At 42.6% G+C, this 25,039-nt stretch overlaps 2 protein-coding genes across 10 annotated transcripts in view; one reads left to right on the top strand and one right to left on the bottom strand.

Annotated features, from left to right (window-relative positions):
* Positions 1-10,343, bottom strand: part of DDX4 (DEAD-box helicase 4) — a 107,154-nt gene extending 96,811 nt beyond the window's left edge. Inside the window, exons 1-6 of the mRNA XM_080372945.1 lie at positions 9,999-10,343; positions 9,816-9,889; positions 8,299-8,362; positions 4,528-4,596; positions 4,018-4,098; positions 1,708-1,791 (exon numbers count right to left, since the gene is read on the bottom strand). Of these exons, the coding sequence (XP_080229071.1) occupies positions 1,708-1,791; positions 4,018-4,098; positions 4,528-4,596; positions 8,299-8,362; positions 9,816-9,889; positions 9,999-10,065 (439 nt within the window). The 5' untranslated portion in view covers positions 10,066-10,343. The remainder of the gene's footprint in view (positions 1-1,707; positions 1,792-4,017; positions 4,099-4,527; positions 4,597-8,298; positions 8,363-9,815; positions 9,890-9,998) is intronic.
* Positions 10,344-10,479: 136 nt separating this feature from the next.
* Positions 10,480-25,039, top strand: part of SLC38A9 (solute carrier family 38 member 9) — a 78,825-nt gene continuing 64,265 nt past the window's right edge. Inside the window, exons 1-4 of one of the 9 annotated variants that reach the window (XM_080373108.1) lie at positions 16,184-16,413; positions 16,562-17,349; positions 19,925-19,975; positions 24,335-24,485. In XM_080373108.1, coding sequence (XP_080229234.1) covers positions 24,382-24,485 — 104 coding nt within the window. In that variant the 5' untranslated portion in view covers positions 16,184-16,413; positions 16,562-17,349; positions 19,925-19,975; positions 24,335-24,381. The other 8 variants (XM_080373106.1, XM_080373102.1, XM_080373105.1 and 5 more) reach the window with 8 other exon arrangements.

The raw sequence follows: 25,039 nt of genomic DNA, 5'->3' as shown, positions 1-25,039 counted from the left end.
GTGATCGCGTTTCTCTTCCCAGGTAACCCTGACACATGATAGAGCCCTGCTTTCCTGGAGATGGATAAACACTGGCCTGCCAATGGGAAGTGGTGAACGAATTCCTCATTTTGCTTTGCTTGTGTGCACAGCTTTTGCTTTATTTAAACTGTCTTTATCTCAACCCATGAGTTTTCTCACTTTTACTCTCCCTGCACTGGGATTGGGGGGACAATCAGAAGAGAGAGCAAACCACCGTATGGTGCTTAGTTGCCAGCTGGGATTAAATCACAACATAGTTCTGAAGAGGCAGACAATACTGTGACTTGGATCAGGAGTGCTCTGTTCAGCAGCAATACTCTTAAGCAATACGTAAAACTATAGCTTCGTCAAGATGGTGACAGAGAATGCAAGCAAAGTTGCAACATACAGTGTGTGTAATCACTTTTAAATACTTTTTTTCCATCAGAAAATATATGCTTACACGAAGTTTCTAACTGCATGAAGTACAACTATTTTAAGAAAAGTCAGCACAGCCCTATCTCCATTACCTCTACAAACTCTTATTAGCAATGTGACCGCTATTCAGAGATGGAGGCAGTACAACAGCACTTGCTCTGCTCCTTCACTAGATCCAGGCACATCTTCTTGCAACACTTACTTATGAAGAGCAAAATTTCTAGGTGCTTTTCATGTGTACCTCTACACAGACCAGTGCAACCACTTCCTACTAGGATCTGTGACAGTCTTTACATACTAATACTTCTTACAACCACCATGAAAAAGGAATGACTATCCTGCATTAAGGATACAGTTATGTCCACTATGAGTATTAGCATGTTGCCTCTATAAACATTTTTAAGTTTATAAAAATAAACTTTAAAAAGTTTTAAATTTCTAAAAATAACAATTTGAACCAAAAAATCTAAAAAACTTAATTTGCACCAAGTCAAATAGACACAAATCAATTGTTCTTTGGGTATCTAGGACCACTTCTGAAAACGTGTACAATAGTTTTGCCTTTTCCTACAGTGAAAAATTCTTTTACTGGTATCACACAGTGTTCTCACATTGAGAATGTCAGCCATTTCCTACCCATTACACTGCTTAATGTTATTTCCAGTTTGAATTATGGGGCTTTTTTGAGTGATAGATTACTATGCTCTAGGCAGCACAACACACAGGTTACAAGTCACAATTGGCACTGATGCTAAGGAAGGGGAAAATCCTTTAAAGACAGAAAAAAAACCAAAAAAACACCTTAGCATAAAGTCATCAGAAGGAAGAGCTGGCCTCTCAGAGCTACAAACTTTATCTGTCATCCTGGACAAACCTAGGACAATACTTCCCTTTGTGGGGGGAAGGGGTGGTGGTGGGGAAAAGTCTAGAGAGACTATTTCAAAACTGAACAAGTTCTTGAAGTCTTGCTTTGAATTTCAGGTCAGCAACTCTGCTTCACTGTGTATTAACTGACACAGTAGCAGTAGGGCCACAAAGAAAAACCATGACAGAAGACAACAGCTTTGCATATCCAATTACTAAAATTCATCCAAGCTACAAACATGTCGTGTGTGACCATGCAAGCAAGCCGTCTAACATTTGCAGTAGGTTAATTCAGACAGGGAGAACAATCACAGACAGCATTTAGCAAACCTAATAAGGTGTGCGCTGCCAGAAATAAACAATGAAGAAGTCTGAAAGGTTCACCACCGTACTGAAGTCTCTCACCTGCACAACCTCTGAACATTACTCTTCCTCTAGAGCCAACAAGAAAGTCAGGCTGAGGTCTGTCTCTTTGCTCATCTTGAATACCTGTAAGTAATACACAGTGTAGTGGATATAGTGTCTAAAAATACACATAATGAAATAGTATGCTTAAAACAAATACTGTTTATTCCAAAAACTTTACAGTGCAAAAGCCTCAACAGATTCTTCGTAATTCCAACCTGTGCTGTATTATTGCCAGCGATACTATTTTCCAAAGACACCACACCATCCACATTCCACAACACAGCTGAAGAATAGAGGCTATCTCATGGCTTTCACATTTTTATACCTGTAGTTCTCAAGGAACAAGAAAACCCAGCAAGAATGACCAAATGTATATTGCTCCCTCACAAACCAGTCAATATAAAAAAAAAAACTTACTCTCACTCTGTCCAATGCCACGAGGAAATCCTCTAAAACCTCTGATTTGTGTACGGCAACTTTCTACGGTGTTCCATTCTTGAGAGCCTGCAGTACAGCATAGCACACAACAACTCAGTTTGCCCAACTTTGCTTATGCAGATCAAGTGTGTTTTATTTGGCAATTATTCTTTGAAGTCCTTTTTTTGTGAATTCAGGTAAAAGCACAGTAAAACTAATTTGCTTAAACAGTGAAAAAAGATTTTTTTGGCTAAAAATATAAGAAGCGTTTATGCTCTCCTGTAGCACCGTTTCCTGCAAAAAGCAAATCCAATATTAAGTCCTGAAGTATTTGACTTCACATGCATATAAGCTACTAACTTTCAACTCTCTGGTTACGATGCATATCGGTTCAGTCCTCTACTATAGTCACAGGACAAATTCAGTATTTGTACCTTCTCAGTTTTCATAACCAATACTGTGGGGTAAGGTAGTATTGCAATCATGCCTCCTACAATGAGTTACGATTTGAAAACATGCCTTTCAGATCTACCAGTTTCTATGTTTTTTGTTACTTAAAACTGCTTATTCAGTTGTTTGGGACAGGTCATGGCAAGTATTTAGTGTATTTTTATTTCTAAATGCTTTCCCTAGCCACTCCTGATGCGGAGGGAAAGGAAGTAAGCAGCCATACATAAACAAGGTACTTCTCATTTTAGATTGGACAGTTTAAGGTATTGCCTAAGATGCAAGCAGTCAACTTATATTGTCATTTACTCATCAGTCTTTATTCTTCAACTGAGCAGCTGTTCTGTCATCTTTTAATGACAACATCTTCTGCTAAATGAGACTAAGGAGTTCTCCTATCACAGCATCTGTAGCTCCTTCTCCACCCATACTTGATGGATACCAATTGGTATGTCATTTGAGATTTTCCAAATTAAAAAAAAATAAATAAAAATCCCATCTTAAAGGCTCACATGTAAGAGACAGTCTAGATATAAACATCTATATATACTACAGACCTTAAATACAGCTTGTGAATTACTTTGCAATTGCTGGAAAGTCTCCAGCAGAACTGTTCATCATCATTTCACAGCGCCACAAAAAGTGTTGCTGTCTGCTTAGTCAAACAAGTCTAGCTTTCCCCTACCATAATGGGATTTAATCCAAGAGATGCAGAAATAGTGTTGACTTTACCAACTTCAAGTGGCTCCAAGCTGTTCTGCAGGTCAGAGCTGTTTCTAAATCCGCCTCAGTGACTAGAGTTTCCATCTTCCTTGCTTCATAACCTGTCCCACTTACAGCCATAAAATTATCTTAGATGCTACGTGATAGTAGCTTCCGTTGCCCGATGTGCTTCCAATAGCACTTGGTGGAAGAATATACTGCAGTACTGCCAAACTGCCAATTACTAACCTCTTCAATGTGCACTGCCTACAGAAGTGGCACTTGCTATTGTAAGCAGTAAGAGGACACGAATTAAGTATTGCTTTACAGACACTAAAAAAGCTTTCAGGGCTTACACAGAAGAGCACTAGTATACTCCCTCGCATGGTATGTATGTGAATACTAATGTTCAGCTGCCTTTTATACTACATTATGACTCAACAAAATTACCAGAAAAAATACCCCTTTCCAGGGAGAATGGAATCAAAGCAAGAGGTAAACAAAACATTGATTTTTAAGTGTAGAGTCCTGCTTTCTGGCAAATATGGTGGGGTATGTTATGCTGTGCAGTAAAAACCAAGGGGTGATACTGAGTGCCTACCTCATTCAGCAATAAGGACAAGTATTACCTTCCAAGTCAAACACCCATTTGGCTCTGACACAACAAAATTTAGTACCTGAACAGGGAAAATTTATCAAATACAACTAGCCACTAGAATTAGAGACATTCCAGAAAGTTACCTCTGTCTGCAAAATTCCTTCTGCTACCAGGTCTACTCACTGGTTGACACTGTCGGTTCAGCCATTCACCAGGATCTGTAACTAGAAAAAAGAATAAACCTAACATTCAAAGCTATCTTTGACTTCAGAGTAGGTTCTCCAGTTTGGAATTTTCCTGTTGTTTCAATTTGGATTTATTTTTTTTAACTCAACAGTAAAATTACAGATTAATTCAGGCTGAAATGGACCTCTGGTCTGTAGCCTACTTCCCACCCAATGAAAAAATACCACATGACGAAAGTGTCCCCTTTCTAAGACAAAGAAAATTAATTAGAATTATAAAGCTTAAGACAGGTCTAACAAATGTTTTCCGTAAGCAACAGCACCACTCTGCAACAGTACTACTACCAACATAGTAAAATTAGTTTCCAGAATCTACCAGGACACCAGCTGCAAGAAACTCTAAGTGTTTTGTTCAAAAGGAAGGCTTAGCCACCCCAAAACCTAGAAGTTTTAGCCATGCAATCCTACCTCTACTCCTAGAATACTGTTCAAGATGATCCTGCATAGGCTGACCTCTGTTAGCTCTTCCAACAGTACCTGGAAAAGTAACATCTTCACATAGAAGCCAATAAAGTACAGCCTACATAACTGTTCAGGAAGGAGGACTGAAAGTAGGCTGAACCACTGGGCTCCCAAGGGTCAGCAGCAGCAACACAAACTCCAGCTGGAGACTGATCACTTGTAGAGTACCCCACTGATCAATACCGGGTCCAACACAGTTTATCACCTTCATTCATGATCCAGATGATGGGACAGAATGCACCTTCGGCAAGCTTGCAGACATACAAAAACAGGACATAACACAGGGCTGTTTCACTCTGAGAACTCAGAACATGCTAAAGACACAGGCAGGCAACAACCTTTAAGTTCAACAAAGAGAAATGCAAAAACCCTGTACCTGCAGAGAAGTAGCCCCAGGCCCCAGTACACACTGGGGCAAACTAGGTGGAAAGCATCTTTGCAAAGAAAAACCCAAAGTCTGTGGTAGACAGCAAACTGAACGTAAGCCAGCCATGTGACCTTGCAGTAAAAGCCAACAGCCTTCTAGGGTACCTTAGGAAGACTGTTGCCAGCAGCTGGGGGCAAGTGGTCCTTCCCCACCAATAACACCCTAGAGTGCTCCATCCAGTTCTAGGCTGTCCAGTACAGAACAGACACTGACATACTGGAGTGAATTCAGCCAAGGACAATAAAGATCATGAAAAGACTGGCACATCTGTCATACATAAAGAGGCTGAGAGCTGGAACAGCTGTGCCTGGAGACAAGAAAGTTAAAAGGTGTGGCGTACAATAGCACAGACTTTGCAAGGATGGTGAAGCAAGGGCCTTTACTATTAGCTAGCCACAGCTTCCCTAAGTTTACACTCTGTACACACATGGTCAAAAGCTTTACCACTGGTCAAACTCTACTGTCCATGCAACCAGCTGCTGCCCACCACAGGCTACTCTGCTGCAGCTGGGTTCTCTCTTCACCCGGTGCTCTTCTTCCAGCCAGCCTCTTCCTCAACCTTGTCTCTGCTTTATCTAGATTTTCCCCCACACTTCCTCAAAGCTATTTAACTACTTTGCTGCAGCACCACAGCTGCACATTATCCATGTGAAACAACTGTCTTTGTCCCCCTACAAAAAGGATCTTACCTCTTAACAGAAGTGACCAAAGGCAACAGAGTCAGATTCTTTTCACTGATATCCAACAAGAGGACAAGAGGCAATGGGTACAAATTGAAATACAGGAAATCCTGTTCTGCCATAAGGAAAATCTTATTCTGAGGGTGGTTAAATAACAGGCAAGCGGCCCAGGGAGCTTGTATAGTCTCCAACCCTGGAGAAATTAGAAACTCAGCTGGACAAGGTCCTGAGCAGCATGCTATAGTTAACCCTACTCTAGCAAGGATTTGGACCAGCCAATCTTCAGAGCTGTCTTCCTACCTGAGTGATTATATAAAACCGAAACTCCCTACTCTGCAGTATCAGTGTCAAGATCACAGTACATCAGGAACCATCATAAAGATACAAAAACTGAAAAAAAAACATGAGACCCACAAAATTTCATGATGTTCAAGTATATGGTACATCACAGAAACTGACTTTCAAGTGTCTTCCTTCCAAGTTAAAGCTGCTTAACCTAATGGCATGGCTATCCCCTAAAAAACCAAACACCAGGGACCAGCACATTCCACAACAAGACAAACACATTAGTTAAAGAGCTCATCTGTACACAAGAGCTTCTCAAAGGGGGGGGGGGGGGGGGGGGGGGGGGGGGGGAATTACAGACAACATTAGGTATATCAGCAAGTCAGTTAGGAAACTTTGCTCATTTAATGCTAAACAAAAATGTTTAACTGCTGCTTTCATAGTCTGAACAATGCCCAGAGCTCCTGCTCACCTGGAAGACTGAAGTCAGTATAAAATATACTGATATTTATGTTCAACTTAACAAGCAGCAAATACAAACACCTTACCAACTATTTAAAGTACTATTTTTACTGTTTGCCACAACAGATGGGCTTTACAGGGGTGAGGACTATTTCCTTTACTTGCAATATGTAACAGAAAAGTTAGCAACCAAAGCTGACACCTATTCAGAAAGAGAAGAGCTGGCACAAACAACACATGAAGTACCAAGACTCACTTCCATCTGACTTGCAATTCAAGCTCTCTTCACAAGCGCTGCTCTTCCTCTTTGTTCTGTGTCAAACCATTACTGAACTTAGCAACCTGGAGACCTCATAAAACATTTCTGCTGTTCCAACACAAATGCAAAGCCTGATCTCTGAACGCTCTACTTCCTTTAACTGTCCAAATTCTGCTGAATTCAAGTGGCACAAGTGGTATCTCGTTTTCACCCTTACTAATTTCCCAGCATCTTGGGGACAAGAAATTGGAGGAAGTCTGCCTTTCAGCTGTACATTAAAAGGCAGCTGAGAGATACACCAGCAATTAACATACTGCCATATTCTAATCGCTCATAAACATGCAAACAGTTACAAATGTACAGAGAATCTGCCCTATAAGGAAAGGTGGAGGGAGTTAGGTCTTTTCTCCTGAGAAGTGAAGACTCAGGGATGACCTCATCACAGTAGTCCAGTACTTGAAAGGTAGCTACAAAGAGGACACACCCTCTCTTTTCACAGAACCACATGAAGACAAAGGGCAGCAGGTACAAGTTGCACTTGGCAGAGGTTTCATCTCAATAGAAGGACAATTTTTTCACAGCGAGTATAATCATTCACTGTAACAGCCTCCCCAAGAATATGGTGGAGTTGCCATCACTGGAGATTTTCAAGATGGCACTGGAGCAGGTGCTAGATAATCTCATCTAGGACTCCTTTACTACAAAAGGTTGGGCAAGATGATCTTTCAAGCCCCCTTCCAGACCAGGCTGTTCTAGGATTATATGACAGCAACAATTTGAACTAACCACAATTTGTTAAAATAAAGTTCAGGTTGTTCTTCCACAGTCTGATCAACTAAATGACACAAGCTCAAAATTTCTACCTCACACTGAACTTCAAGTTACAATATCCTCAAGCAGTCTTAAAGACCATTCCTGATTTCAGAGACTACTGAGAACACCTGACTGTCTCATGCCACAGTCAGTACTCAGAAAAATCTGTTTCCTGATCTGACTATTGCAGAGTCACACAAAGCAAAGCCTGGGGCGAACTGCCTTCAGCAGCAACCCTGATTGGCATATGTAAAACTTCTATATCTAAACTGCTTGAAAGTTCTGTATCTAAAAATTTCTGTTCCAGTCTATAAAGGCATCATCTTCATTAAACCAAGAGAGCCTTACAGTAACATGATACCAAATATCAATGTTTTGTCTTGTTTTTTCTTTGTTTATTTTTAAATGGATTGAAGTTTCTGTTCATCTGACCTTTTTTTATTTTCAACACAACTGTCAGACAGGACCTTGCTAAAACCTCTCAACATCACGTATAACGTTTATTTTCAATGCTGTTCATGTTTAGCACAGCCTGTTTTAGAAATGCTTATGAGGTAATACTTACTGACTCATCAGAAGTTGTATGAACACCTAACTGCCGTAAATGAAACACTGAGGGTCAAAAGGTAAGTCTACCCATCATGTCACCCTTATAATTTGATATTGCTTACTCCACAGGGGATACATGAAAACATCATAGTGATAATACTACAGTTTTCTTAAATCTACTACCCTGTTCAAGAGATCAACTCCCCCAAATGTCAGTAAAATCAAAAGTGCTTTTCACATACCAAATGAGCTTATCCTTAGACTGAAGTCAGACAAAGGGCCATCTGGCTTTTCACAGAACCAATCCTACAAAACCAAAAAAGGCACAACATCATGTTAATCCCAGGGCTGAGCAAAATACATAAATACAAATGTCATTGTTAAATCTTGCACTTCAAAGAAATTGCCTTCTCCACCTCCTGAAAGGCAGTCTTTCAGATGCTTCAGTATACCAAATGGCATACCGTTCGCATCTGAACATCACTGAAACCACATTATACTTAACTCCACGTGTCAACTGTGTAAGTTTATCTTGCATGCTGTCACTGATTTAGAGATGCATCAGCTTTGTCACCTAGCCAACAAACATTTTAAGCCTTGAATACAAGAAACATTAACTATTCAAAACTATACCAGTCTTTTGAATTATTTCTCTTTTCCAATCTTTCAGACTGTACAGTGAACAAAAGCCTGTTTTCATCAGCTTCGTAACTGCATTTCTAGGGTTTGACTAAAGGATGCTTACAGATCATCTTAAGATGAAATACCCAGAATATGTCAGTACATGTTCATTTGTTCAAGAATTCAGATACTTCATTTGAAACAAGTCAGAACAGCACCTGATTTGCACATTTTACTCTTACGGTTAGCTTTATTTCCAGCAAATGCCATGTTTAGCTTTCTCCTGTTTAATGCAAGCCTGCTGTGTGCTAGTACACCAGAACAAGAGATGACTGAGGAGCATCAGAGAACTACCAAACCTTTTACTTCAAGACTGTGCTTTTTTAATTATTACTACAGCTTTTACACTTCTCCATGTGGTAGCAACACTACAGGAAATTAAGCCCCAACTCTTAAAACTACTATTCTGCAAGTATATGCTGTAATTTCTTCTTTTTGCAACCTCACTTTTACCCTTATCCACCTGCATAAGCCATTTGCATCTCCTCTTCCTCCTTGTTCCTCAAGGCTGAATTTAAATGCCCATCAAGACCAATGCCAACAAAGAATCATTATAAATTCTCAAGCTTCCTGCAGTTTCTTGTGATAGCAATATTAAGTCAACATCAAAAGCAGCAAAACATTACTCTTTGGCTATCTCTCATTACACTCCTGTATCTTATCCTTCATTTCACACCAAAGCATTTTACTGCTATGTAAAAAAACCAGCAAAACTCAAATAGGAACAACTTCTACACAAGGTTTAGCTCAGAACTAGGCCTGACAGTAGATACCTCACATCACTCAAGTTCAGCTATAAATTCCAGAACTGTATTTTTAAGAATTCTTCTCATCTGCTGCCAAACTCTAGACCATTAAACCGTCTGCAGCTTAACAATTTAAATGTACCACTACATCCTGACCTAACTGTAGCTGTTGTCCTGGCTAGCACCCATCTCTGCACAGACATGCAATAAATGTGTATCTCAACTCTGTGTGTGGATCAGCTCTTGCACACCAGCTAAAGAACCCAGACTTGGGATAACAGTAGGAGGAAGAGATAAAAACATACAACAGCCCAACAGTAGCCATCCTGTACCTGCTCAGTGGGTGGGAAGATTTGGGATAACTTGTTGTCCTTTCTACTCCAGTCCTCTTGGCTCATGCTGTGATCTGCTTGCAGGAGACAAAACACATCAGCAGCAGCCCCCTGCCTATCCCCATCAAGTCCTGTGGTGCCTGCACAGAGGACACCATTAAGCCTGCCTATCCCAGTACTCACTGTCTTTGCTGCCACTACCTCTCATCTGGCAGAGAGTGCTCCTGGGGTAGAAACCTCTCGAGTCCATGAGGTAATAGCCCACATCTAACCCTCCCTCCCACTACCTAAGCTCCCCTATTAAAATAAAATGGCGCCCTTCACTGAGGCCTTTATAGCGCCACCGCCACGTGCAGCCGCTGGGCCGTCACGTGCCTCTCCCGCCAGCCAATAGGAGCGCGACTTTCCCGCAGCGCGCGAGTGCAGGTGCCCGCGGCGGGGGGCGGGGGGCGGGGGGCGGTGAGGGCGGGAGGCTCTCAGGGGCGGGGCGGGGCGGGGGCGCCGGGGCTCTGCGGCCGGGGCGGCGGAGGGGCACGTGAAATGCGCGGGAAGCGCGGGGCGGGAGGGGTCACGTGCCTGGGGAGCGCGGGGCGGGCGGTGTCACGTGCCCGGCGGGGGCCCGCCGCGCGCGACGTGTTCCCTTTGGCTTTGTGCGGGGCGCCACAGTGTGTCCCGTCTGCCAGATGCCTGACAGAAGTGAAACCCACTGTGGGGCAGAACCGCGACCAAGTGTTCTGCTGCACGCAGCGTTGTCAAGCATTAGCAGAACTGCTAACAGAATATGCACTTTTGCTGAAAGTAAAAAAAAAAAAAGAAATCAATTAGGTTAAACAGGCTATATATATATATTGGGAAAACAAGAACGCACATGAACAACATCCCCTTCCCACAGTTTTTTGTTATACTAGACTTGGTAGAGAAGAGAAGGCTTTATTTCTGGCTTGGGACTTGTATTTGTGTTGAAGTGCAGGAAGACATATTGAATGAACTCACTTTAGGATAGAGTAAGCCTTGTAGTTAAAGTATAATGAATATAAGAAATATATTCTGGTGAAATTAATAGTTGCACAACAAAAGCTGCTATGAAATCCTCTGTACAAGCCTGTACCAAGGCGAAGAACTTATATTTACTCAAAGAATGTAGGTACAGTAATTAGGTCATGTAACCATAGTCTGAAAGAAATAATTAATGAAATAACTGACCAAAGAAGGAGTCTGTTTCTCTTTAACTTTCTCTAACAAGGGGCCTGCTTATAAGTTACCTAGAGGAAGCAATTAAAAGAAACAAGCAGAAGAAACAGATGGTTGACAAGGACATAAATTAGCTCAGACTTATAAGAACATTGCAAACTGGCAAGATCATCACATACCAGGCAAAAGGTGAAAAGTACACCATGAGGAAGACCTATGGCCTTCCTCCCAAAGACCCCTGCCCACATCCTGAAGACCCCTGCCCACAATTCTTGGAGGAATATGCACAAGCGCAAAGGACTGATAAGCTAATTAACATACGAAACGAGGGTAGGCGGGATTGGGTAATGAATATGTATATGCATTAATTGAATATTCATTGTTTTATTGTATAAATATAAGATAATGAGTTACTTTAAACATGCACGTTAGGCGGAAGGATCCCCCGTGCACCCAGCGCTGCCAATAAAGGATACTTAGTCACTAAGAAACGTTGACTTCGTTCTTTAAATCAATCAGTTCAACACATCTATTAAAAACTGTGGCAAGTACTCCAATGCTTTGGCACATGTTTCTGAGCAGCTGGCACGGTGTATGTCTTCTTTCTACCCCTTTTCATGCAAAATATTTCGTTTGTTTGAAATAATACAGCAATGTTTACTCTGAAAATCGTAAAGGAAGTATGTATCGTTCCATACATGTCATAAGTACTCATTAACCTGCTCTACCATGTCCAACAGATTTTCCTCACTGGAAAAACTATTTGAAAACCTGTGTGTCTGTTTGAGAACTTTGGTGTCTTAGGTTGCAGAGAAGCGACACCAGATCTGTAGTTTTGCAGTGAACATCTGAATGTGTAATAGGGGTTTTGGGAGAGGATAAAGCAAACCTGTGCAGCAGGTGGCAGTTATCAGAGAGTCAGAGAGTGGTTTCTGAACTCATGCTCTGGTTATTTTCACCTTACACGTTGTCAGTTAAGCCCTCCCCTTTATAGCTGCTAATTTTTCAGGAACCTCAGGACAGGACACAGGTTGTGCTCAACTTAGAATGCAAAGCAGCTAAGAAACTCAAGAACTAGCTTCTCTGTCTCATACTGAGCTTAAAATTGCACCCTTAGGTGGTATATATGAGGCTGTGCTTAGTGCAGGTAGCAAAGATGGCTGCTTGGAGTTACTAGCTTTCAGTAGGTAATCAGTAAGTTACACAATATCCAAGGATTAAGAACTCGCAGAGGGAGCATTTCCACAGGTGTGTAAGGCTACGTACAGGTTCCTGAAGCAGCATGTGGAAATAGCAGGAAGCTAAATTTTACCCACTGTGCTAACTCCATAACACACCATTTTACTTTCTGCCTAAACAAGAAAACAGAGTAGGCAGGTTCATGAGCCAAAATGGCTTCTGGTTTCATTGCACTGGAGCTCCATTTTGGATGTCCATAAAGAAGAAAGAGCAGTATGTCTGTTCTCCTGAGAAACTTATGTTTGATGGCAGATATGCTACTCCGGTACATGTAAGCCAAACCAAGAACTTTCAGATTGTTCATCTTCCTTTCCATCAACAGGTGCTCATTCTCTTGGCTTTGGCAGCGTAACTTCATGTTTAGCACTCCCTAACTCACTCAAGGAGACACACGGTTTGGTTAACACTTTCAATGGTAGACATAGGGAGCAACTACAAATGCAGTCACGTGGTGGCTCTGTAGTCACTGGTGAGTGATCTCTTAGTCTATTTTAGATATAGTGAGATGTCACAGTCTCTAACCAGTAGATGGAGAGTTCTTATTTTCTTCCCCTGTTCCCTTAATTCTGCTCATTGCAGGACACTCTCTACTGCCTCCAAACTACTCCCCAGTACTTCGGAAGGAGTAGCCAGATGATGAAATGTTGTGAATGCCAAGAAATTACACGGTAAATGTAACCATTTTGTTCTGCTCAGAAGATTCTTCAGGGAGCTACAACTTCTGTTTTTTGTTTCTTTTTCCAAAGGCTGCTAACAATTTGATGCAAACCATGATGGTTGGGCACAAGCTGCACAAGATGTTTGCTGACTACCCTTGAGGTTGTTTTCTCCCACCAGTCCTGCTCCAGCAGAGTCACCTAAAGCCAAAAGAGAACAAAGTAGTATCCAACATACATAAGCATTATCTTATACAGTATGTTCAAATGTAACATGGAGCTGCAAATCACCAGACATACATATAAAAGTATATTACAAAACCTTATAAAAATAACCCCAAGTGTGACTGTAACCCCCTAGAGTGAGGAAGAAGAAACCAGCAATGTCTACATCATATGCCTCCCAGAGAAGGACTGCAGATGCTGACAGCTTGCCATGATGTCCCTTCTTCTCAGTGCCACCCAGGAATGAAACCATAAGCCTCAGGACCCGGAGCAGCAGCAGAACAGTGAACATAACACAAGGAAAAGGGGTAGAAAGTAACAGCGTCCACAAAAAAAATTCCTCTTTCATTTTGCCTAACAATTAGAGCTGGACTAATGATGATCAAACTTAGGATTTCAATTACTATTAATTTATTCTTGGCTTTTTATATAAGGTGTGCTTTATCTTTTCCCACAAACAAGATTTTGGGTGTAACACAGTTTCTACATCTTAAATTATATCCTCATACATTATCAGTATTTTTCAGAAAGAAATCTGGAGTAATCTCTGCCAAAATGCAAAACACACTAAGTTTGTTAGCCATGCGACCATACCTCTGTTTGCAATGATGGGGCAAGTTATTTATTCTTCCACTGTAATGTTTTATATAATGTATGAATTTGTGCATATTACAATTATCTTATACCTGAAGTAGAGAGCAAAGTATGACTTAAGGCTAAATCAGAGGAACATTCAACACATCAGGTGGAAATTTATTAAAGACCTGGATTTAATGCTGTCTTTGTCTTACAGATTTACCAAGAGGTCCAAAATAAATTTAGGCTCCCATTTTTCTAGGCACTGCCCAGGCATGTAGGAAGAGACACTCTTTGCCCAGAAGGTAATGCGTCATCAGAACAGAAAGCCACAACAGAAAACACTGCAGAACAGTGACTGAATACCCTTTTGAGGAGTCAGCTGTGGGCAGCAGTTTTCATGAGGGAGCAGGAGGAATCTCCACTTCTTTGGCTTGCTTACAGTTCTTACCAGAAAACATTTTTCCTAAGTGTCACTCAAGGACTCTAGTTAGTGACCAAGAACACAACAAAATGTAGGTCACCTATCTGCTATAGCAGTAACTATGTAAGTCTTTCATAGCACAGGACACAAGAAGACAGGCTTACAAGGGCAAGACAGATGCTTGCACGCTGAAAAACCCCAGTTATTCACACATCACTACTTTTGCAGGTTTTCGTTTCATTCACTTTCACAGCACCAGCATGTGGTGTTAGCATTGCATTTCAAATGCATATGGTAGCAGGTGGACAGACTTCCTGACTCATCGACAAATATCTTCCCATGTCCAAATAGCAACTGCATAGTCTTGGAGTCCAAGGGTGGCTCAGAGGCAACAGATGATAGTGAATTTTCGGGCCTGCACAGAGTTTTGGTCCAGCTGAGTTTGTGTGCAGCTGAATTTCAGGTTGATGGGTGTTGTTGGTCTCTGCTGCCTCATTTCCACCCACAGTCTGAAGTTCACTTACACAGCAGTTTTATCACTGGAACAGCCCCACCGCTAGCCACACAGTCTGGTTTGGGCTGCACTTGAACAGAAAGTACAGACTGGGATTTATGTCTAGCTTGTTTTTTCACATGGGGAAGTGATCTCTTCTGCCTTCCTTTGGTGCAATTCAGCAGTTTTCCCCAGGCATGAGCTATAAATACCCCTAGAATTTGACTTTAACCAGTGTTTCAGCTACGAAAAGGACATGTGCCCAAGGTCATTTAACTAGGACCAAAAAACCCCAAACCCTAGGGTTAAAATTGGTGACTTTTTAAGATGCATTGACTGGCTGACTGACTAGCCTGCCTATGGATCCTTTGCTCAGCAAGTGTTCTGTACCTCCCTGAGCAGGTCAGGAGACCCGCCAGTACATCATCCCCCACGGAGGCAGCCACCCAGTCTGGGAAGGCCAGCATAGTTAGTTGTAGCAGGGGTTATGCCCACACTTGTCAGCATGCCGGCTGCTAAAGCCTGGAAGCAGATGGGTGAGCTGTTGGGTTTTGCTGGTTTGGGTTTGGGGTTTTTTTTGGGGGGTGGGTGGGTGGGTGTTGGTTGTTTCCTTGTTTTTGGGGTGTGTGTTGTTTGTTTGTTTTTTTAATAGAGGCACCTCGTCAACCATCACTGGCAAATGCAAGTCTTTCCTTCGCGGCTCCTCGGTGCGTGCTTGCCCGTACCGTAACGACCCGGGAACTCGCGCAGGCACAGCGCACGCCTTGCTGCCGCCCTCGCAGAGCGATGCGCTTCGCTGCCCCGCCGGAGGTGCCGTTTGCCAAGAAGCAAGCGGGAAGCGCGTGCTCCCCCGCCAACAACCGCAGCACCGCCGGCCCGAACCGCACCGGCAGCCTCCGCACAGCTGCCGCTACCGCGCCGGCTCGCCCCCCGCCGGTACCCCTCCCCCCCCCCCCGCGCCACGCCTAGCGCCGTGCCGCGCCGCTCCCCGCCCCGCCGGCCCCGCCGCTCCCGCCCGGCCCCGCCGGCCCCGCCCCGCCGCGGCTGCCTGGGACGCGTAGTCCGACGCGCGGCGGCGCCCGGGCGGCTCCCTCAGCGGGGCCGCGCTCGGGGACTACGCGTCCCGCCGCGCCACCGCGGGGCCCGCCCAGCACCCGCCCCCGGCCCGCGCTGCTTCCTGTCGCCGCCGCGGGACCGCGGGGCTGCCGGAGCAGAGCGAGGCGGTGCTGCCGCCGCCGCCGCAGGTAGAGTCCGTGCGGCGCCAGCTGGCAGAGCTCTGGGGCCGGTAGGGGCGGGAGGGGCCCTCGGGGCGGGAGGGCTCGGCGGGCGCGGCGCGGTGCGGTGCGGTGGCTGCCGCTGCCTGCCCCGCGCTGCCCGGAGCGCCGCTGGCGGCCCGGCTCGCTCGGCCCCCTGAGGGGGACGGCGGGACGGCCGGGCCGGGCCGAGCCGGGGCCTGCGCCGCGCCGCGCTGGGGGGCTGCGGGGCGCCCTGCCTGCCGCCGGGGCGCCGGGCCTGAGGGAGGGCGCCGGGCCTGAGGGAGGGCGCCGGGCCTGAGGGAGGGCGCCGGGCCTGAGGGAGGGCGCCGGGCAGGGCCGCACGGGCAGCCCGGCGGGACCGTGCCGGGCGCAGGTGTGGTGTGTTACCTCCGAACACGAAGGAAACGCCAGAGCGTTGTCTGATGCGTAGAAACGGTATTAAACCTTTCTTGGGCGATCCATGAATCTGGGAGAAGCTTACATCGGCTTTAACAGGCCTGGGGGCCCTGTGACATAAAACCAAAATGATGTTAAAAATGTAAGTTAATCCCCAAGGTCATAATTTCATGTTCTTATAAGTATTTTTTTACAGGCTCCACAAAAAAACCCACCCTGTATACAAATAATAGATGCTTTTATCTGTTAAAGACCAATAAAACTGATACTTCATTTCTTCTTTTTCTTAGGTTTGCCATCAGGTAGTAATCACATACCCATTGGGTCAGTCTGAGCTACGCAGAAGCCCAGTCGTGTTTCAGCTTACTGTAGTCAAGAGTTTTTTTCCCCAAAGGTTACTAGCTACATTGCTTATACAATTTTAATTGTCTTTGACCAGCAGGTTGTAGGAGAGCATGAACAAGCTAACTGGCAGCAAAGCTGTCCCACTCCTGAGGAGCTCTGAATGTATGCTCCTGCTCTTAGGGCCAGTATAGTGTTTTTCAGTCCCTTCTGATGGGTGATCCACTGTCCCAAAAGAGGAACTGAAGAACTCTGCTGTCCTGCTTTGAAGTTCATGTCTTTCAGTGTAGGCTGTGCTTATTTTTCACAATTTATACAAGCACTGCCTGCAGTTTACTTGAGATTTATGCCTTGAGCTTTATTCATCCATTCACCTGCTCAAAATTTAAAAGAAGATTGGGTCACACCAAGTATGCCTTTAAAAAAAAATCCTTATTTGAACTACATACTTTCATTAGTGGATTCTTGTGTTTAAACCATGAGTATGAAGTGGGGCTTTAGGACTCGTGACTTTAAAGAAGAAATGAAACAAAATGTGTGTGTAGTTGAAATTGTCACAATTTTGTGTTATCTAATTGACTGGGAGCTATCCTTTTTAAGAAGCACTAGTAATGTCGAAATAAAGAAAACTTCTGCTGCACGCAAGCACAAGAACAGTTTTTGGTGGCAGAATTCCTACCAAAATAATTTAAGGCCACAGTCGTCACTAACCATATTGAAAAGTAACAAGTTACAGGTAACTAGATTTTTGTGATCATTTATTTTAAGGTGTATGACTTCCAAATTAAAGAGTTCTGGCTTTGTCCGTGATGGCTGGTCCACAGGGTCTCCTATACCGGACAATTGTTACAGAACCACTGCTAACATCTGTGTAGCACCTTTAGCTTTAGTAACATGGAGCATAAATAGCTCTCACAGCTCCAGCTGCTGTTTTTTCCGCCACCATGTCCAACTGCACTGGTAGCTATGATGGCATGGTGGAGGCTGTGGTGATAGTGCCCTTCTCTGCCTTCCTCCTCCTGCCCTCTATGGAAGGTTCTCTGATAAATAGCAGTCCTGCAAACCAGCTAAGCACAGATTGTGCTCATGAGGTGACTAGGATGACTGACTGACTTAATACAGTTTTGTTCCTGCTGTCAGGTGAACTGGTTTGGTAACCCTCTTGCATAGTCTGAGCTGTAGCAGTGAATGATCTGTCAAGATGGGTGTCTCATCTTAAAGCACAGGCACACACACCTATAGCCAAGCCATAAACTACAACTGTGAGATTGACAGAATGAGCAAGCTGTAATACGGTTTTATCATCCAGTGCAAAGACCATTACAGCACAGCCACCAGGCTAGAATGAAGTGTCTAAATCTGCTGGGTTCTTGTCTTTACTCCTTGAAGCTATTCAGACTTTGTAACTAGGGGAGAGAGACAGAGAACCTGAAGGCAGTGAAAGCAAAAACTCACAGGGGCAAGCCAGTGAGGATTAATGAAGGTCTAACTCTGTTTAGATTACCATCTGAAAGTGATGTGGAGTAGGACTGGGATTGTACCGTGCATATCCCTGGGTGTTGCTTCACAATTTATGACCAGCTGCAGAAAAGCTGCATTATTAAATACTCATCCACTTACTCCCTTTGGCTGCCCTTCAGAGGTAGTGCTTCAAATGTTTGCAGGAAAATTGTAAATAAGGCAAGAAGGCATACTAAGCTTCACGACAGTGAAATTATCTCCTGAAAAGAAAAAGGATGACAGAATTCAAAGTCTACGCAGACTTTTGACCATTGAAGGATACCCTGCCGTTAATGGTGTCTGAATACCAGTGATTAGATATTAACAATAGTTAGGACTGTGTTGATAGCTTATGATTGGAAAAAAGTAATTGCTGCTTTAAGTCTTTAACCAGAAGTGAATCCCAAACTTGTTTTAGCCTGCTGACAGTTTGGACAGATTGATATATATCTGCAAGAGTATTTCAAATTTTCCTTCTAGATGTAGCCATTCCTTTGTAAGTGAATAGAGGACAATTGAGCATGGCTTCAGGCATTGTACAGCAGTTCTTAGAAGAAGCTAGTGTCAACGTTGCTCCAAATTTGTGAGGGTTTTGGTACTACAAAGCTACGTCAAGAATGTATTTCTTTTATAGTACTTGTTGTGGAAGATCTATATTTTATCTTAACCGTGCTAGATACAGCCATGAAAGTTTAGGGAGGCATTTTCAACAGCACTTAACTCTGGGGGGAGTAGCAAAGCCAGAGTATTTCCTTCTGGAATCAAATGTTGGAGGGCTAAGTAGCAGATATCTGCTACATGATAGGGTAGGAGTTTCACAAGCAGAACTAAACACTTTCCTCGTGAAAACTGAGCTGGAAAGTAAAAGAAATACAAGTGCAGAGAAAACATTCTCATAGCCTGTTACCTCCAGCATCAATACAGCATGCTGCAGGGGAAAACATACCATTTCTTCCTTTGTTTCTATCATCAATAAGATTTTGGTTGTGGGAGACTGCAGTTAGCACTCTGATCCTTCATCTCTGCTGTCACTAGCAGAAGTGAAGAGAGGAGACACATGGTCCCTGTGGCAGAGGACAGAAAGCAGGTCTATGCAGGTGAAAAAAGGGAACTTGCAGAAGAGTAGAACGGTGAAAAGCAAATGGCAAGAGGACCAGGAGAGAAAGATTTTTAGAGAAGAATATAGGGTGCAGTATGTTGAGAGAATCCCCATTTCTCATTTGTTAGGAAATATGTTACAAAGCAAAGCCAGGATCTGTGCAAGGATAATTAAACATACAAACCTGTGTTTAAAAGGGCAGAATTTGCAAAGCTGAAGTATTCAGAGGTTGGAGCATTAAACTTAGCTAAGTTTAATGAAAATTAAAATTGCCTAGGCAATCTTAGTCGTCTTGGTACATATGGTATAGATTGGGAACATTTCTATATTGGATCATTATTTTTCTCAAGCTGAACAGTTCTCAGAATAGAGGACTTGTTGTTGGAGAACAAAGTGATAGTATTCAGTTCACTTTTGCCTGAGACCTGATCTGCCTTATTTGCTGCTCAACAAACCGTAACTGTTCCTCTTGGATTTTTTTGCAGGGAGTAATATAAATCACAGCTAAGTTTTATGTGAAAGTTAGTTTCTCCTCACAGCATGTCTATGAGATAAGGCAAGTGTTGGCTTTATCCTTATTCTAAGGATAGGGAATAAAGTGCAGGGAAAAATACACTAATTTTGAATGCTGAGTTTGAAAGTTGCTTGGTTGTGTTCAAAATATTCAACATCATTCAGTGGCGTGTAACACAAGTGCTCTTCTGTTTTGCAGCATTACACAAGCTTCTAAGCAGAAGGGAAAAAAGAGGGAACATCCTGTCAGGTAGGTTGTCCCTCAGACTGTGCTTATAGTTACACTTCTAGCAATATTGCCTTCTACCACAAACCATACCAATGTCTCTTCAACTGGACAGTGAAACTGCTGGTTCTGCAGCACTACAAGCCAGACAACCCCAAACAAGACCCTAAACAATTCTCTTCCTGTTCAGATATTATATTTTTAGCCAGATCTATTCTTCAGTCCTGTTCATTCCACCAAGAGAAGAAAGAAAACAAATAGCTGTGCCATCACAAATAGGAGATTAGACTGTAAGAATGAGCAGTTGGGAACAGCAGTGCTTTTTTTTAATTCATAGCATTGTTGAAGACAAAGTACCATGAATTTGTATCACCAACTCTAGGTACACTATAGCTAGCAGTAAACTCTTTCCAACTTGCAGGAAAGTCCAGTTTGACAACAAATGAGTTAGGTTTCCTTAGAACAGCTGCCTTTTTTCCCAAGAAGCCGTATGTTAATTCCCAGAGATCTGTACTAATTCTCTGAATGCAACAGTGGCCTCATGGGAACTGTGTCGTAAAATACACAAACAGAATGATGTTGGTCCAGCAACTGTGATTATTGACATTAATTCTTTGTGTTTTACATCCTAGTCCTGATTGTAGGCTTTTAAGACCAAAGAGAGAATACTGCATGTCATATCACAGGTTTTTAAAAGAAACTTTAATTTTATGAGGTGAACGTTGATCAGATACCCAGTATAAAAAAATTGTCATACAACTAGGACACTAGGCAAATAAGCAGTTGAGAAGAGGTTATTGTAATGGAAACTGTTGGGCAATAAGTTCAGGTAGCACGACTGGCTCCATCCTATGTATTAAAAATGTTAATATTGAGAGTGAAGTCCAGCCAGATGGGGTAGAAATTAGATAAGAGAGAGGTTAATCAGGCTCATTCTTCCTCATTTTGCTCTTCTGCTTACAGTTGTCTTTTAAGCTGTACTGGCTCCAGGTGCAGTCTTTATGTATGTGATAGCTGCATCTATTTGTAAAGTAATCAAATTGCTCCTCATAAGCTTCACCTATGTGTTCTCAACAATAAGCACTTAAAAAATAAACTGTCTGCACCAATCCCACTTCTAAGTAGACCCTAGAGAAGTCAGTAAGCAACAACTCCGTAAGCCCCAAATCATGCCATCAAGCTAATCAGTGTATGCTGTGTTTTGGAAGGATTATTTTCTTTATGCAATGCTATAAAATCTTCTGAGTTCTTTATTTGTAGCCATAGTGCAGAGGAAATCAAGCTGGTGATCAATGTTGTCTGCATTCATCGGATTGAACTGTAAAACACAAATAATGTTATTTAAAAGAGGTTTTAAGGAAAGGATGTGTTTAAAGCAGTATCTTAAAATAGCATTAGTGTCTGCTTAATCTGCACTGTAAACCAGGGCCTGTGGAACAAAGGGATATATATACAGTCTTCTGGAAATTGTGGCTGAAACCACTTTGGAGTATTTGTGATTTCAATTTATTTCAAATGTCATTTTTTAGCCATTAGGAATGTAAATTTTCATCTGCATTTTTATGGCTAAATTCAAAGTGTGATTTAAATGCTGATAAAGTTGCATAATGCAGAATGTGAGGAATTTGTTTTTGAGACCTAGGTGTATCCTGTTCAGAAAAAGCATGCAGGATGTTAAGGTGAAAAAGGAAAAAATGGAATAAAAGAAGATAATACCACATTACCAGTCTTCTACCTGAGACCACTGGTGAGGTTTTAGAAAGAAAGAGGCTGTAGAAAATCCATGAAGGCTGCTGTCTTCAGGTGTGGTCAGAGGGATGCAAAAAGTTCTTCATAATGGGAATGGCAGGGGAGTAGGTTGATAGCTGCAGCAGTGTGTGAAATCTTAGGGGCCCATGGTTTTGTTACAGAAGTTGATGTGCACTGTGGTAAATTTAATGGTGGGGCGGTGTGAGGAGTCAATAGGTGGGAAGGAGGTGACCTAGAGCTATAGAACAATAAGGGAAATCAATAGGAAAAAAATTAATGAGAGGGGAGCTGTGAACAGGGTTTCAAAAGGAACAGAGTGCCACATGGAATGAAATCAGAATATTGCTGTGAACTAAGAAATCTCTTTATAAGCAGTGCTTAGTAAAGGCAGGTTTGGAAAGCAATTTTGACAGTGTGTAGGAGAGAGAATATAGAGGGGAAATGAGCAGGAATTCATAAGCTGAGCATCACAGAAGAGCTAAGAAGGATGAGAGAATGTAAGATGTTCAGTTGAGGCCAAAGAACCAGCAGCAATGATGTGGAGGAGAAGGACTTTAAGATAAAGAATCTGAACTGATGGTTTATAGAAGGGCTAGAGTGGGAGAAGAGGGTTGTTAGGCAGAAGCTCCATCTTGGAGAGGTTCTGGAAGGAGGAAAGGAAAAAAAGCTTTAGAGAGAAAAAAAGCAAAAATTAAGTGCAAGAGAAAGAGGATGCTAAGGGAGTACAAATAGGGCTCTTAAGATTGCCTGGATTGTTATCACTGATCACTTACTTTGTCCTCTCAAAAGAGCTAAAATCAACAAGAGAAAATCATCCCTTTAATCGTAGTAACTTTGTTCAAATATTTTGGTATGGATGCTGAAACTAGGAGGAAACTGGCAGCATTGCCAGATGAAATGGCTTCACCTATGCACTATCCCCTCTTTTGCACAAGCATGCAAGTGTGTGCAGCCAGACAGCAAGCCCCGAGCTCAACACTGATTTGAATTTAAAGCAAGGGAAAGAATGTTTAATTTTCATCTGGATCAGTCTTCCAAGTCGAGTTTAGTGTGAGATCACAAATGCCTATGAGCTGTCAAGGGCAGGACCAGTGTTTCCAGTATAATTTGTGTGAACTGGTGCCTCTAGTGGTCCCCTCCTCTTGAGATCTGAGAGCCCTTACAGTGTGCTCAGCACACTGGGGGCAGGGAGGGAGAGGGGGAGCAGGTGCCTGTCTTCTAAAATGCACTTCCTCAGCAAGTTGAGCTAGTCTTAAATCAGTGCTTCTGCAGTCCTCACTGCAACTTCATTCAGTTTTTTTGCACTCCTCCTCTAGCAATTGTTTGAGCCATAGAAAGTAGGTTGAATGTGGTTGAAAACTTTCTAACTTTCCTTCCTTTTTCATCCCCTCCTTCACATTTTTTGGGTTTTTTTGCAGGAGGCATTAGCAGGATGAGCTAATGCAAGAGGATTGACAACATGCAGCTAGGAAGGGATAGAATCATGTCAGTGCTTAACTTAGCTTGATGTAGTTTCTGGTATTGGGCCTTTACAGTGTATTTCCATGAGGATGCAGAAGGATAATAAATACCTTGATCTTTCTATTTTATCTTCTTCCATCACCACCCCAGGTTTCAAAAATCCAGTGCCATCTTTACTTACCTTGTGCCAGCTCTGGTTCTCATCTATCTTTCCATCAACCTGTCTAACATTCTAAAACTGTCCCACTGAAAAAGCAGATACTTCTACCATATTTGTTTGGAGGAGTCCTGGAGGAGGAATTTTCAGGAGGTAGCAGGGATGACAGCTGTTAAAGCCATTATGTTTGTTCAGCTGCACATGAGACCACAGGAAGTGCCATGTGAGGACTGTAATTCAGTATAAGTAGAATTCCATTAGCTTAAAAGCTATCTGCTTCCTATTGTTTGGCCAGGAGTGCTCTGAATGCATATAATATGTTATTATCAATGCATTATTAAAACATTTATTGCCTTTAATTCAAAGAGCCTAGACTGCAATAATGTGATCTTTATTCTGGGAAGTACACTGGAAAATGGCATATGTGTCTGCTGCAAAGTTTGAAGTAATTTAGTGAAACAATAGTCTCTAATAACTGATACATTGTTCTGAGCTGTACTGATACAAATTGGAAATACAGCTCCTTTAAAAATCACACTGGTCTTACGATGGAGCCATAAGAAAGAGTCCCATCCTTTGAAAGCAGGAAGATAAAACCTGCGTATGAATATATTTGATGTTAACTTGCATGCAGTGGACTTGAATCTTAGCTGTGGTAGGTCAAAGAAGATTCAGATTCCCAGCCTCGTTTTTTGCAAACCTGTTTGAGTCCCAATATAGGCAACGGCATCCATCATATTCCTTTATATTGCCTCTTGTGCTGCTAAAAGAGATTCAGATTGTAATTGTACATTGACCACTTTACATAAATGTATCATGTGTTATAAAAAATACCATCCCCCGCTGTACTTGCCCGGTGACATTTGCATTGTGGAGTGAGAATTCTTAAGTGCCAAGCTGGGGGGATTTTCTGGTGCAATTCTCCCCAGGAGCTTCTGAAGCTATGGGACTCTGCCAACGTTAAGTAGCAGGGACACAGTTCTGCTTAACTGTAGTTGACTTTTATTTTTTTTTAGGGCAGAATAACTGACAGGACCTAGAAGAAGGTGGCACATTCACAAATATGGAAGAGGATACCAAACCTCTCTTGGTTCCTGTGGGAGGTGACGAAAGTAATTATGGAATCATGAATATACAGTTTAATCCAGAAGACTTCAAGTGCAAAAGGTATAAGGAATGCTGAACTTACAGAATGATTGTATAGCAATGAGTTGTTTAATCTTTGCTTTTAGCAACAGAATCCTACAAAGACAGAAGACTAACATTTAGAAATCAGGATCTCAGTACAAACCATTCCTGCTTTTCTCTATATGGTATTATTTCCAAGCACCAGATGAACAGATGTTCATATTGTGTTTTGTTTATAAGACTTTTCTGTTGACATGATTTCAGAGAGAGTGCTTCAGTAAGAACTTGGCATCTGGCTTTTAAAGTGCTCCTCAAACACTGAGTATCATGTGTGTATACTGAAGCATGATGGATTTTATTTAGCACAACAAATGGAAATGTTGAGGCTATGCAAGAAACCTGGCCAGATGGTGTAGATAAATGGATGTCAGTTTGTGTAAATAAATGGCTCTGTATGCATTCTGCAGGTGATGCTGGAAAAATAGATTATTTGCTGGTACTGAAGGAACTGAATGACCTTTACCAAAAAATGTATTTTTTGAGTTTCAGCAAATATGAAAAATTCGAATTCGGCCTTTTTGCCATGTCTGCAA

Source organism: Falco punctatus, assembly GCF_963210335.1.
Source record: "Falco punctatus genome assembly, chromosome: Z".
Classification (NCBI taxonomy): Eukaryota; Metazoa; Chordata; class Aves; order Falconiformes; family Falconidae; genus Falco; species Falco punctatus.
The sequence above is the reverse complement of the archived record's forward strand: the minus strand, read 5'-3'. Positions and strand labels throughout refer to the sequence as shown.